The following is a 14721-nucleotide window of genomic DNA, read 5'->3' as shown; positions in this document are numbered from 1 at the left end:
ATTAAGATAATTTTTATTTCTTTGAAAAAGTTCTTATTTCTGTAGCAGCCACAGGTAATAATATTATACCAAGGTTTAAAGACCAAAAAGTCAAGCCACACATGCTAATACACATCAGTAACTACAGTGGAGGCAGGACAGTATAAATGGGAGACAGAGGCGGTTGGATCTCTTGAGTTGAGGCCAGCCTAGTCTGCAAAGCAAGTTCCAAGACAGCCAGAGCTACACAGAGAAAAAAAGAAACTCATTCTTGTCTTGGCTACATAACAGGTGTGAGGCCAGCCATCCTGTATGAGACTCAGAACATAATAAAACAGAAATGTCTCAGATTTGGAAACAGGTAGACATTAATTGAAAGAGGATTCCTTTTTTAAAAATGTGTCTGATACTTCAGAATGCAATCCTTGCAGTTTTTATTTGGGAGAACAGAAGAGAGAAAGGAGAAGAATCATGAACCACAGGTTGAGAACTTCTGTTTTCTTAGACATGGAGTGAAAATAGTTCCATATTATGAAGTATTTACTCAGTTATTTGAATTTTTCCATGTTCTTTTTAAAAATAATTCTTTCTCTGTTTGCTGTTTGTTTTGAGGTATAGTCAGTCAGTTTTTCTTTTCTTTTCTTTTTTTTTTTTCTCGGAGCTGGGGACCGAACCCAGGGCCTTGCGCTTACTAGGCAAGCGCTCTTCCACTGAGCCAAATCCCCAGCCCTAGTCAGTCAGTCTTGATGTATATCCCAGGCTTGCCTCAGACTCTGCAATTCTTTCTGCCTACTAAATACTGGGATTGGGGATGTGTCCACTTTGCCTCCACTTTCTTTTATCTTTTATAATAGTCATTATTCTTTTATACTATGTTTAAACCAATTTATGAGATACAGACTAGAAAACAGTGTTGTGTGGGGGTTAGTGGTAGAATGTTTCCTGTACTTGGCTATCTCCACAGGGAACCTTCCAGAGGGGTAGCTGAGCCATTTCTGAATCAGAGCTTCATTCACTGTCCAGATCTGCTTTGAAGGGTCAGAGCGTCTAAAGTCATCTGGAGGTCCACAGCTCTAAACGTTAAAGAATCCTCAGCCTCAAGCTTATGGGATAGAGAAAGGCTCACAAACTCGCCGAATGGTGCTCAGGCTTGGGGAACTATTTCAGGCTCATTCTGAGGAATCAGATTATTCATTCCTGCCCATGTCTTGTTGTGGAGCTCCTGGAAGGAAAGGAAGGAAGCCTGATTAGATGATCTAGACAAACCATATGGCAAGTTTGATATTCTAGAAAATGTAATATGAATCTTAGAATCTAATGTTTTACATATTATTTTTATTGTAGGTTCTGAAGACTATTTCTGTGTCAAAAGAATTTTCTCAGGTGGAGATCAAAGCTTTTCACATTACTCTAGTCCTCAGGTACTAATATAATCATATAAATAATTAGTTAGCTTCAAATAAGTTGGAATAATTTTAGAAATTTATCTTCCTCTTTTATTTGTTATAGGTTAATTGCCTTAATTTATTTTCCTGCTCAAATCTACAAAATATTTTTTTTCCCCAAAGCTATCGTTTTGTTTCTAGTATTTAGGAGAAAGTGACATCTGTCTTCAAAAACAAACAGATAAATAATACCGGTTTTTAACTTTGTGTTATAAGTACCATCTCTTCCTTTGACTGATGTCTTTAATTTTAACGTTTAGAGCTGTGGACCTCCAGATGACTTTAGACGCTCTGACCCTTCAAAGCAGATCTGGACAGTGAATGAAGCTCTGATTCAGAAATGGCTCAGCTACCCCTCTGGAAGGTTCCCTGTGGAGATAGCCAAGTATGGGAAACAGTCTGCTCATACACAGTCTTGGGAAGAGTTTTCATTTAAATATTTCATTGACTGTCATTTTCTTGGTGGTTTGTATATAAACATTTAAGTACATAGAGTTTCCATGTTTTTAAGAACAGCTGTTTTCAGATTCTTTTTAAACTGTGTTCTTTTGTTGCTTAATGCTCCTTTCTTAAAATTAATATTCATTTATTTTGCATGTATGTATGTAGGTACATACTTACTGTTGTACACATGTGGTGGTCAGAAGACAACTTGCAAAAGTTAATTCTCTTCCACTTACATAAAGATTATTTAAAGATGGGTCCTGGTTTGGTGGTTCATGCCTTCAATCCCAGCACTTAGGAGCCAAAGCCAGGTGGTTCTTTATGAGTTCAGGGCTAACTCGGTCTGCCTAGCAAAATCTAGGCCAGTCAAGGCTACATGGAGACTTTGTCGGATGAATGGGTGGATGAGAGTTCTTAATTTCCTTGACTTTTCCTTTTGTGGTGGAGAGGGTCATGAGTGCATGCACTTGTTCTGTGTACATTGGGAAAAGATAGGTCTATGCTAATGTTCCTCCCATCACTCAGCACTCTAGTTTTTGAGATATGATCTTGGGCTCATAACTCTGGGATTCCCTTGTCTTCAGCCTCCCACTCCACCACCACTGAAGTTACAAGTCCATCCTACAGCCAGCTCTTCTCCATGGGTACTAGGTGGTCTGCTGGAGATGAATGCATTTAAGCTTAAGTCAAACAGTTAGTACCTTCATTTAGTATTGTATAATCAGTCTTTATATTTAGTTTTTATTGTTTACTATATTTTTAATTATTATTATATTTATTTGATTTTTAAGACCAGGTCCTTTACTAAACTGGAGATTGCTAGACTGTAAGGCTGGTGGGCCTGGGATCTTGTCTCGGCTTCCCCAGCTCTGGTGTCATAAGCTCACAGTAACACTCACAGGTCGTCAGGGATTGAACTTGAGTCCTGCTTACAGAGCAAGCACTCATGAAGTCATCTCTGGCCCCATTTAAAAAAAAAAATAACAGTCAAAACTGTATAGCCTAGGTTGGCCTCAAGCTACAGATTCTTCTGCCTCAGCTTCTCAAATGGTCGGATTCTGCTCATGTGCCACCATGGTCTAAATTGCCCAGGTCTAAATTGCCATTTAAGTTTTTATTAAAAACAAAAGGCAAATAGTTATGAGTCTCATTCATTTTATTTTTAGTGAGATAGATGGAACATTTTCTTCGTCTGGTTGCCTAAATGGAAGTTTTCTGGCTGTTAGGTAAGTGGCAATTCCTTGATTGACTAAACCTTTCAAACACATTGAGTGGTGTGTTAAAGAACGGACTAATTACTGTGTACTTGTAACAATCGGCAAGTTTGTACATATGTATAGTGTGTTTGGTGAGACAGCCCTCTATTGCCCTCCCTACCTCCTCTTCACTCAGCCTCTCTCCTTGAATGTCTTGTGTGTCTGTGTGGTACTCACTGAGTCCATTACATGACTAGTGTGAGCATGCGTGGGGGTTTGCTCACTGGAGCCTGGGCAACAGCTGAGTGGCTGCCGCACTGAGGAAAACAACTCTCCCTCCCTCTCTCTCTTACTCTTTTAGCAATGATGATCACTATAGAACAGGCACCAGATTTTCAGGGGTCGACATGAATGCCGCTAGACTCTTATTCCACAGACTCATACAGCCTGACCACCCGCAGATATCTCAGCAGGTTTGTTTCTTGGTGACTACAGTGTATTTACTTTTCAGTTGCTGAATTTTTACATAATGTTTTATGTTTGCAACCTAATTAACCTTGTGTTTCATGGACTCATGTTATACTTCATGATAAAAAGTTTAATGTCAGGTGCACATGTCTTTAATGCCAGCATTTTGGGGGCAGAGGCAGGTGGATCTCTGGGACTTCGAGGTCAGCCTGGTCTACAGAGTGAGTTCCGGGGCAGCCAGGGCTACACAGGGAAACCCTATCTCAAAAATAACAAAACAAAACAAAAGTTTTATTTTAAAGCATTTGTAGTTTAGATATTAAAAAGGCATAAATCTTCCCCGATGTTTGTAGCAGACTCTAAATACTTTACTGATTTGGGTAAGTCTGTTAATAGCTGTATTAGCCACTTGATAGAGTTTAAGTGGATATAAAAGTTTTTTGAAATTTCTTCGAAGTGCTTAGATAACAGGGTTTTTGGGTTTTTTTTTTTGTTTTTTTTGTTTTTTTACTCTCCAACATACATCACTGAAAGATGTTCTTTTTTTAAATTATTCATCATTTTATGTTTGTCATAGTTCTTGATTTCTTCTCTTTTATGTGTATGTTCATGTGTGTGTATGCATCTCTGTGAAGTACATTCATTTTAAATGAAGTAGGTTTTGCTTTTTGTCAAAATATAGGTGGCAGCTAGTTTGGAAAAGAACCTTATCCCTAAACTGACTAGTTCCTTACCTGATGTTGAAGCTTTGAGGTTTTATCTTACCCTGCCAGAGTGCCCCCTGATGAGTGACTGCAACAATTTCACAACCATAGCAATCCCCTTTGGCACAGCCCTTGTGAACCTAGAAAAAGCACCACTGAAAGTACTTGGTAAGAATTTTATTATTTTTCTTCTGAAATGTTTTCTTCCCCTCTTCCCTCCCCCTCCCTCCCTCCCTCCCTCCCTCTCTCTCTCTCTCTCTCTCTCTCTCTCTCTCTCTCTCTCTCTCTCTCTCTCTTCAAAATTTCCCTGCCTTGCTTATTTGATACTGTTCTTCATGGAAAAGAGCTTTCTCTTTTATTGACTTTTATTGAGTATTTGATTCTAATTGTTAGAGTTGCTGAAGGCAAATCATGTTAAATACAGAGTTTTAATCCAATACAACATAAGATAGTATTGAGAAAAATTGAAAACTTACCCATATTTTTCTCCCTCATTGCTTTGAGTGATTTGCTGTTAAAGAACTAAGACGAGCCATTGAAACTAAACAACATTGGTTTAAATCATCCTTGAGCCCCAGTATCAACTGCTTTCCTTTCAGTTCCTTCCCTTGCTAATTGCCTTTTGTTTGATTTGTATCTGTTTATTCACAAGATTCCTGAATTCACAGTCCAGTCTCTATTTTGCTATGGGTTTTGGGCTAATTTCATTTACCTTAGTCCTTCTAATGGTGTGGACTCATCTCTAACTCCTGGCCTTTATGTTTGGCTTGCTGTGGTTAACTCCACAGTGTTGTGCTTTCTCAGAGAATGTTTGCTAGGAATGTGGAACTGAAATATATTGAAGTAATAAAATCACCCAAGAACTATAAGGGTAAGAGTGAGTGGAAGAAGCCGGAAGTGAGGGCTAGGATGCTGGGGCTGAAGGAGAGAGCCAGTATGGACAAAGAAAGCCACATGCTGCTCCCCGTGTAGAAGGTTTCCTATGATTCTGGTGTCTGTAGTTAGAAGCTGTAAATAAGAAACAGTACAGGTTGCAGTTACATTAAGTTTCTATTTTTGATTTCCCAGAGTTCTTTAGATCTGTAAATATGTTACTTCACAATATTTCAGTTTTATATGTTAAGTTGAATAGTAAAACCTAGATTTTTAAATATTTGAACAGTACAATTTTAAAGTATATTTTGTTGAAAAATAATTCTGATTGCCAAAACTGCTTAATAACTGACTTTTATATTAAGTATAGTGATTAATTTTAACTGTAGTTTATGAATTTAAATATGATTAATGATACCAAGAATGCAAATTTTGTAGGCCTTTCATACTTTATTTTTACTTTTGAGAGATTATTAAGAACAGTATCCTTTATCTTGGTAGTGAGGAAAGTTATCTATAAGCCCTAGAGATGTTATGTAAAGTATTGCTGTGTTCATCTTCCTGAAATGTTCAAAGGGTTAAAAACACTGCTCTAGAAGAAAAGTTAGTATGTTTTTTTTAATTCTGATTTTTTTTTAATCATTTTATTTGCATGTTCACCCTTTAATAACAGAAAACTGGTGGTCAGTACTTGAACCTCCACTATTCCTCAAGATAGTAGAACTTTTTAAGGAAGTTGTGGTACATCTTTTGAAACTCTACAAGATCGGCATTCCCCCTTCTGAAAGAAGAATTTTCAACAGTTTTCTTCATACCGCATTAAAGGTTTTAGAAATATTACATAGGGTATGTCCATTAGTCCTTTATTTTTCTCTTTCCCCATTCCTACTAACACATTGATAATGTTCATTTTAACATTAATATTAGAATGGCATAAAAGATACATATTAAAGAAATCTGGAAGTTATTCATAGTTTCTTATAATTTCCTTTACAAGAAATAATCTATCTATACTTTGTAGCTTTGCCTTTAGTTGTCTTCGTTAGGCATCTGTAGCCTACAATTGGGCAGAACAATAGCATATTAATGAATTAGAATTCATATGCTTTCTTGTAAAGAACCTAATGTGTTAATTTAATGATACATTATTTTTAGTTATAAGTGGTTATCATATAAAAGTGGCCCTTGTAATTATGAACATTTAAACTTCCATTCTTTTGGTATCAGGTACTAATGGCCTCAATCAAAGTAGAATGTTTCATTTGAAACAAATGACTAATTTGAAAATGAAACTATATATAATTCATTAATTTGCCTATTGTTCTTTCCTGCCCTTTTTCCCAGTGTAAGAAATAGTACACTTTACACTGTAGAAGTGCAAAGTTACATGAAGAAATAGAGTGTCAGCTGTCTGATTAAAGATGGATTTGAGTCATCCTGACAGTTGGTAGGTATATCTCTGTTATGCCGTTTGGTATTCTTGAGTTGCTACTTAAATGAGACATGACCTAAGGGAGAAGCATGTGTTCATAGTCCATAAAAGACTGAAGACGCCACGTGAATACACTCTTCCATAATGACTCTTTGCACTTTCAGATTGTTGCCCACGTAAAGACTAAAGGGAATAAAGGAGATAGATCTTCTCTGGATGAGAGACTCCCTGGGGACCGTTTACTTTACCTTTTCTTTTAGTGAAGCTCCTGGGTCATTTGCTCCACTACTTAACTTCCTGAATTTTTTCCTTTTGTATTTAGTATGTCTAAGATTCTTAGGCAGTTAATTTCTCTTTTCATTGTATGGTTAAAGAGATGATAGTAATTTCTTTCCAAGAAAACAGGTCCTACCCCAGAACAAAACTTTTCTTGCAGCATATCAGGGCCTGGGCGTGTACCACACTGCGGTTGTGAAGATCTCTGCCTCTCCTCTGCTTTCTATATACTTTTGCCTAGGATTCAAGCTTTTTGTTTGTCGAATGAACTCTTCCCTAATGGCCATCCTTCTTCAGCTGGACTTTATTTCTACATCATCCCACTCTTGGCTCCTCTGCTTATCCTCTTAAAGAACACTGCTTCTCTTTGGCCCTCTCTGTTATCTCAGGAGAAAGGGAAGCTGGAGTGGGAGGATGGCCAAAATGTCAGGCCGTTGTGAACTACAGAGAACAAGCCTGTGTGTGTCAGAGAAAGGGCTGGGAAGAAGGGCTTTAGAATCCTAGCTAGGATTTGAATAACTGACTTGTCAGTCAGAAACCTCGGTCTCTACCGAGAGCCCTATCTTCATCTTTTTTAAGATTAAAATTTTGGAATTAGTTAATACTTCAGTTTATAAAACAGAATATATGTTCCTCAAAGATAATGTGGTTTTTGTGTCTTTTGTCCCTTTTTTTTCCTGGGTCTGTGGATTGAACTGCACATGATACAGTCTAACCCTTAAGTTCTCAGGATAGGATTTTGTGGCATATATCCCTGGCAGGCCTTACAGATCACAGTCCTGCTTCAGCCTCCTGGATCCTGGGGTTGCAGTCATTCTCTACCAAGCCTGGCTACAGAGACCTTTTTGATGGAGCTATACCAGATGCTAGGATTTGCCTTCTTGTTAGTTCAGGGTTGAGATGGAGGTGCTGTCTTAATATTTATTGTTTGCCAACAGTATTAGAAACTTCTGTGTATAATACAGGTGAGCACCGAAGATACAGTATTTTTAAAAAGATTTTTCTTAAAATATACTTGTAGATTTGGTATTATCCATTTTTGTAAATTTAGAAACTGACCCATGTTCTCCCCCACCCCCCAAAAAAAACACCCCAACAACAACAAAAGTTACTTTGCCAGGTGGTGATGGTACATGCCTTTAATCCCAGCACTCAGGACTCAAGACAGGTAAATCTGAATTTGAGGCTCACCCGGTCTACAGATTGAGTTCCAGGACAGCCAGGGCTACCCAGAGAAACCCTGTTTACAAAAACAAAAAGACAACAAAATCAAACAAACAAACACAAAAGCGACTCAGCATTGATAGTAAGAGAGAAGTTCAGATCTGCTTCCCAAGCCTCTGCTGTTTTTCTTTCATGTTAGTATGTAAGTATGTTACATTTAGCTGGTAGCTGGAGAACCCACATATCCTGTGCTTACAACCTCCTACAACTCCAGGTCCAAGGGATTCTCACAGCCTCAGCCTCTGTGGGCGCACACACAGGATTAGAGTAGGCTTTCTTTTATTATGTCTTTAGATCTGGAGATTTAAATTCTGTAGAGTGCATTATGTCTGTCTACTCTCTTGAGTTTTGTATGTGTGTGTGCGCGCGCGCGCGTTTGCTATGTGTGCGTGCGTGCGTGTGATTTTGAATAAGGTCTTTACATAACTTTTAAATACTGTTTTTGTATGTGTGTGTTGAATGTGTGCGTTCCACCATGATTGAACACTGGTTGTCCAGCTTGTTGACAAGTGCCTTGCTGTCATTTCTGGTCCAAAGTTACGTAATTTGTAAGTTGTTATAGGCAACTGAAGGCAGAGATTTCATAATCAGACTATTTGAATGGGAAAAACACTACTTTGATTTATTGATTAAACAGAAAATAGCTTATTTGAAGTTGTTATATTTGAAAGCAGAATGATAGTGGGATGGATTTCTTTTGTCTTTTGCATTTTCCTAAGCAGGGGGTTAGTCCAAGGCCTTTTTCACACACTGGGCAAGTGCTCCACCACTGAGCTATATTTCCCACCTTGGGATGATGTTAAGTAGCTCCTTCTGGTTATACTCGGAGCAGTCATCTTTCATAAGCCTCTTCTTTAAAGAAAACTTTGCTTCATTCTACTCTACTGTAAATAAGTATGTGTGGGTATTTATTATCAGGAACGATTCATTTTTGTCTTTCCACAAACCCCTTACCAGAAGTTGTTTTTCAAAGACACTTAGGCCTGAAGGTGAGATGCTTCAGTGGGTAACCTGCCACCAAGCCTAATGACTTGAGTTCAATCTGTGGGAAAAGCATAGTTCCAGAATCTGTTCCTACAGGTTTTCCTCTGACCTCCAAATGCATGCTTATGGCAGGCATGTGCACTCAGTTCAGCACACGGGCACACACACAAGAAAATTAATTAAAACTAAGATGCTATGTGTGATAGCTATGTACTTACTCTTCTCAGTGATTACAGTTAGGGAAGTTTCCTCAGTTTACCCCCTGACATAGCCTAGGAACAGGGAAACCTAGATCAAGTAAACTATTTTGTCTTCACTGTTCATTTCAGGATGTACTTGTTCCTCCCATATGTCATGTCCTTTGGAAATTTTTCTAAATGGAAAGTAATTCCAATGCTCTAAATGGCATCATGCAAAATACCTTTGATGTCTACTGTCAGGAATGGGTCTATAATCCAAAAAATAAGTTTATTGGGTAATAATTGGGTTATTTTTGAGTTCTTACAGTTTGTTGTAGCAGTACTAGTGCACCGAAAGAAAAGGGCTTAGTTAGTATGTCTAGCTTAGTGGCTGTGTATTATACTGGTTTTCAAACATTTGAGGTTGAGGCAAGAAACCTTCAAACTGAATGGATAGAACATAGACTACTTATTCATCATAATTACCCCTTAACCAAAATACTGAATTATAATGTGAAATAAAAACATCGTAATCGGGGTTGGGGATTTAGCTCAGTGGTAGAGCGCTTGCCTAGGAAGCGCAAGGCCCTGGGTTTGGTCCCCAGCTCCGAAAAAAAGAACCAAAAAAAAAAAAAAAAAAAAAATCGTAATCAGAATTTGTACATTTTATTTTGAACATTTTTTAGTAAAAAAATTATATGCATATTTTTAATGTTATGGGATTTCCATTTTTCCTTTGCAGATATTTGCTGTCTGCTGTAAGATTGTTTATTATATTAGGTGCTAGGGATTTAGTGATAAAGAACTTATATGATTCTCTCCCCTTTGTAAAGTGGTCATCTAGAAAGATTATGTATGTACAAATAAGTAAATGAATATTTATGATAACATAGTTGTTAGATAAAGAAAAATATAATGTATTCATAGAGGGATTAAAGAAGGCTTCTTAGAGAACAGTTGGTTACTTTGTAAGATAGCTTGTTAAGTATATATACCATATAGAAAGGCAGGAGTGTGCGTGCGTGCGTGCGTGTATGTTAGCAAGTTTACGTGCAGTTCTTTTGGATTACTCTTCTGAGCCAGGCATGGTGACACAGGCCTTTATTTTCAGCACTTGGGAGGCAGAGGCAGATGGGTCTGTAAGTTTGAGGCTAGCATTGCTTACATAGTGTGTTCCAGAACAACCAGGTCTATATAGACAATGCATCAGAAAAGCAAACCCCTTTGATTAGTCTTCAGTTCAGATATTAGCTGGGTGGCTTACAACTTTAATCCCAGCACTGGGAGGCAGAGGCCAGTCTGGTCTACATAGGTAGATACCCTGTCTCTAAAAATGAAAGGAAAGAGAGGAGAATATTGTGAGCCTGGCCTAGTGCCAGCTACTGGGGTAGCTGAGACAAGATTGTGAGTTGAAGGCCATCCTGGATTACACACCCAGATCTTACTGGTTTTTGTTATAAATGTGGGTGATTGAGAAAAGGCCATTGTGAAATTTGTGCTTGTGTGCATATGTGGTATTGTGTATGTTTTCTTTTAGCTAATAATTTAGTATTAAAGATTGTAGGGCATAAGGACACACATCTGTAACGAGATGGGTAATATCTCACATGTTCTATCTCTGTTTTTTAAGTGGGCCTTGGTTTTGTTTAAAAGTTGTTAATAACAGCTTCCCTAAGGGGCTTTTTATTTTTTCCAAGTGAGAGTATTAGGAAAAGTGCCCTGCCTACAGTGCCACACAACTCTAATCACAGCACTCCACAAGGAGATACAGGCAGGCCAGCCTGGTCTGTATAGCTAGTGTCAAGGCAGCCAAGACTATGAGCAGACCTTGTCTTCCTCCCCATTCCCACTCCATTAAAGCAGGAGAAGAGTGCACATGTTCTTACTTGGTAAAATAAAAGGATTAAAAACGGAACTTTGAAAATAAAAACAGTTCTATTTATGAGAATATTTGAATATAATAATGCATCTTACAAGTAGTGTATACAGTTTAATGATAGCTATAATTGGAACATAGTGTTGTTTTTAACGTAAAAGTCTACAACTCAGTTAAAATTTCAGCTTACCTTTTAGATCAATATGCTATTGATCTTTTTCTTTGAGGAAGAGGTATATAGTGTTCATTCTTATTTTCCTTTAAAGCAAAACTTTGAAATCTGTGAAAATAGAAACTCTTAAAATTATAACATAAAGGGGCTGGGGATTTAGCTCAGTGGTAGAGCGCTTACCTAGGAAGCGCAAGGCCCTGGGTTCGGTCCCCAGCTCCGAAAAAAAGAACCAAAAAAAAAAAAATTATAACATAAAAGTCATAATTTTTAAGAGTTTATATTTTCACAGATTTCACACATCAAACATTAACAAACAATAGCTGTTTATTATACTGCATCCTTCTAAAGATGCAAGAGATAAAGAGAAGGTTCTAATGAAAGATTGGTTTTTGCTTTTCGACATGGTCTCACTCTGTAGCTCTAGCTTACCTAGAACTTGCTACTTACACCAGGCTTGCCTTGAATGTACCACAGGCATACTTGTTGGGGTTCCCAGGCATAGGTCACCATACCCTACTACTTGTTATTTTTCCCATTTACATTTTGCATACATGAACCACAGCATACATGCGGAGGTCAGAGGACAACTTAGAGGAGTCCGTTCTTTGTAGATCCCAAGGATCAAACCCTGTGACCAATCAGGCTTAAAAGGCAAGTGCTGGTTGGGGATTTAGCTCAGTGGTAGAGCGCTTGCTAAGGTCCTGAGTTCGGTTCCCAGCTCCAAAAAAAAAAAAGAAAGAAAAAAGAAAAAAGGCAAGTGCCCTCACCGTTTGAGCCATCTGCTTTCCCAAGAAAAGGGTATTTGTGTCTTTTGTTTTGAGTTGACCTGGAGGTAGAGATCTGCCTGCCTCTGTCTCCTGAATGTTGGAATTAAAGGTGCCATCATGCCCAGCTCAAGAAAAGGTTTTCATGTAAATTTACTCATTGTGTTGTAAGAGGGAAATGTGTTTAATAAAGTTACTTTTGTTGTTTTCCCTTAGGAAGTTAGTTTTGTTTAATATATATGTTGAATTAACTTTATTACTACTGCTTTAGTATCTTTGTTTAAAGAAAACAATTTCAATCATATCACAGTCTTTCCAGTGCTTTAACTTTTTTGCTGAAAAAAACAAACAAACAAAAAAAAACCAAAAAACTTTTTTTACTTGTAGCCCATATTGGCCTCCACTTGTAGGCGTATAAGACACTAGAATGTCTGGCCTTCCACAGACAGACCTCCTGCCACTACCTCCTGAGTGCTGTAATCACACAGTAAACCTTTATACCTAATTCTTCTCCTTACTTCACCTAACATCAGACTTTTCATCCTCCCCAACTCCCACTTCCTGCCTTATCACGACTTGTTGGTGTTACTGCTGGCATCTGTTGTTGTTGTTGTTCCCAGGTTTGAAGCATTGGGGAAAACAATTATACTCACTTAGTTGCTGTAGCCTCTGCATGCCTTACCAGGAATTCTTGAATCTCAGGAATATACTCTCCTTCACTTTCCTGTCACTAGCCTCTCTATCTCCATTTTTCAGAGCCAACAGAATAATTCTCAAAATTTCACTGATTTTATAACCCATTGGCTCCAAAACGTTATTCTCTCCTTAGTTCTTGTTATGGGATTCTGCAACAAAATAGTCAAACCTTTTTTCTAAAGTAGTAAGCATTTACTCTAACCTTAGAGTGGGCAGTTTCTACTGGGAAGACTAGACACACCTAGACTCCCTAGCCCAACTTTTTCTGAACTATCGCTTTTGTCCAGTTTTGGTTTATAATTTTTTTTTATTCTTGTTGGACCAGCTGGGATATGTGGATTTTTGTCTTCTTTAATTCCTGCTGTTCTCTTTGCCTACAAGTCTAGAGTTGTCTTCCTCAAACTTTTTCCCCCCTGGGTTTTCATCCTTATTTTTTTCCTAACAACGTTTCTCTATGTAGCCCTGGCTGCCCAGAAACTCACTCTGTAGACCAGGTTGGCTTCAAATTCAGAGATTGGGCTGCCTCTGCCTTCTGAGATTAAAGGTGAGCACCACCACCTTAAATCTCTACGCGCGTGCGTGCGTGCGTGTGTGTGTGTGTGTGTGTGTGTGTGTGTTGTAATAGTTATGTAATTGAGCCCAGAATCTGTATGCTAAGCAGGCCTCTATTACTGTGCTATGTTCCTGGCCTCTTCCCTCTTCAGTTTTTATTTTTACCTGTTTTCAAACTTTACTGAAACATTTTAAGACTAATATAATAAATACCTATATTCTCTTTCTTAGACTTACTAATTGCTAACCTTTTGTGTTCTTTATCTGTCAGTATATATACATCTCTGAAACATTTTGGAACCATATGCACGTGTTGTTGTTTTTGATTTTTATGCATACAGCCGTGCTCCCTGCATGCTCATACATACATACATGCATGCATGCCTGGTGCCCACGGAGACCTGAAGAGAGCATTGAGATCTCCTAGAACTGCAGTTACAGCTGGTTGTTAGACTTCACGTGGTGCTGCGATCAGAGCCCAGAGCCTCTGTAGGAGCAGCAAATGCTCTCAAGACTGAGCCACCTCTGAGCCACCTCTGTGCCTCCACGCATAGGGCACTCTGTAATATTTCAGTTCTGCTAAAAAAACAAGTGTTAATCTACAGAACAATAAAGTCATTTCTAGTAAGGAAATGAGTTATGATCCTGTATAATCCTGCAGAGTCTATGCTTATTTAGGTGGCCTCAGCTGAAGCGGGATGTACTTCATATCACTGTTTCTTTGTAGCAGAAGCCCAGCTAAAACTTGTTTACACTGTTTGTCAGGTCTTGTTACTTTCTTTTGCAGTTTATGATCAGAGTCGTCGTCGTCTTTTTTTTTTTTTAAATCAGGGTCTCTTTTATGTTCTTTCTACTACTGTTCTATAGTTTCCATAGGTCTTATGCATGCTTTGAAAAGGGATCTATCTGTAGGCATCTATACGGTGAGGTGCTTAGTGGTTAAAAGCACTTGTCGCTCTTGTAAAGAACTGGGTTCAGTTTTCAGCACTTGTGGTGGTTCTCAAATCATTTGTTACTCTGTTTCCAGGGGATCCAGCACCCTCTTCTCACCTTCATAAGCACCAGACATGTATATGGTCCAGACATACTTGTAGGCAAAATACTCATACACTTAAAATGATAAAATAAAATTTTTTAAATGTTCAATATTTCATATTTATAATTGTATATAGTTTAATGTTTCATTTTTCAATGCTTTCTTGGTAGAGAATTTAGTTGGAATTTCTAAGTATTAAACTTTTTAAAATATTTATTTATTTAGTGTTTGTGAATGTTGTGTCTGCATGTACACATGCATGCCAGAGGAAGGCATCGGATCTCATTACAGATGGTTGTGAGCTACCATGTGGTTGCTGGGATTTGAACTCAGGGACCTCTGGTAAAGCAGTCAGTGCTCTTAACAGCTGAGCCATCTCTCCAACCCCGAATATTGAATGTTTACTCTATGACTTTGGTAA

General features: G+C 38.1%; 1 protein-coding gene across 21 annotated transcripts in view; it reads left to right on the top strand.

The window, feature by feature from the left end:
* Herc4 (HECT and RLD domain containing E3 ubiquitin protein ligase 4) overlaps positions 1 to 14721 on the top strand; it is a 74540-nt gene that overhangs the window by 38262 nt on the left and 21557 nt on the right. For 15 of the 21 annotated variants that reach the window (XM_087597515.1, XM_087597513.1, XM_087597510.1 and 12 more), the window contains 6 exons: positions 1324 to 1400; positions 1685 to 1809; positions 3035 to 3094; positions 3426 to 3537; positions 4215 to 4404; positions 5783 to 5955. In XM_087597515.1, coding sequence (XP_087453641.1) covers positions 1324 to 1400; positions 1685 to 1809; positions 3035 to 3094; positions 3426 to 3537; positions 4215 to 4404; positions 5783 to 5955 — 737 coding nt within the window. Of the gene's footprint in view, positions 1 to 1323; positions 1401 to 1684; positions 1810 to 3034; positions 3095 to 3425; positions 3538 to 4214; positions 4405 to 5782; positions 5956 to 6453; positions 6557 to 14721 lie in introns of all 21 variants that reach the window. The other 6 variants (XR_015644763.1, XR_015644764.1, XR_015644761.1 and 3 more) reach the window with 1 other exon arrangement.

The sequence above is a fragment of the Rattus norvegicus genome, chromosome 20, assembly GCF_021556685.1.
Source record: "Rattus norvegicus strain SHRSP/BbbUtx chromosome 20, alternate assembly SHRSP_T2T, whole genome shotgun sequence".
Taxonomy (NCBI): domain Eukaryota; kingdom Metazoa; phylum Chordata; class Mammalia; order Rodentia; family Muridae; genus Rattus; species Rattus norvegicus.
This window is presented reverse-complemented; position numbering and strand designations above follow the sequence as displayed.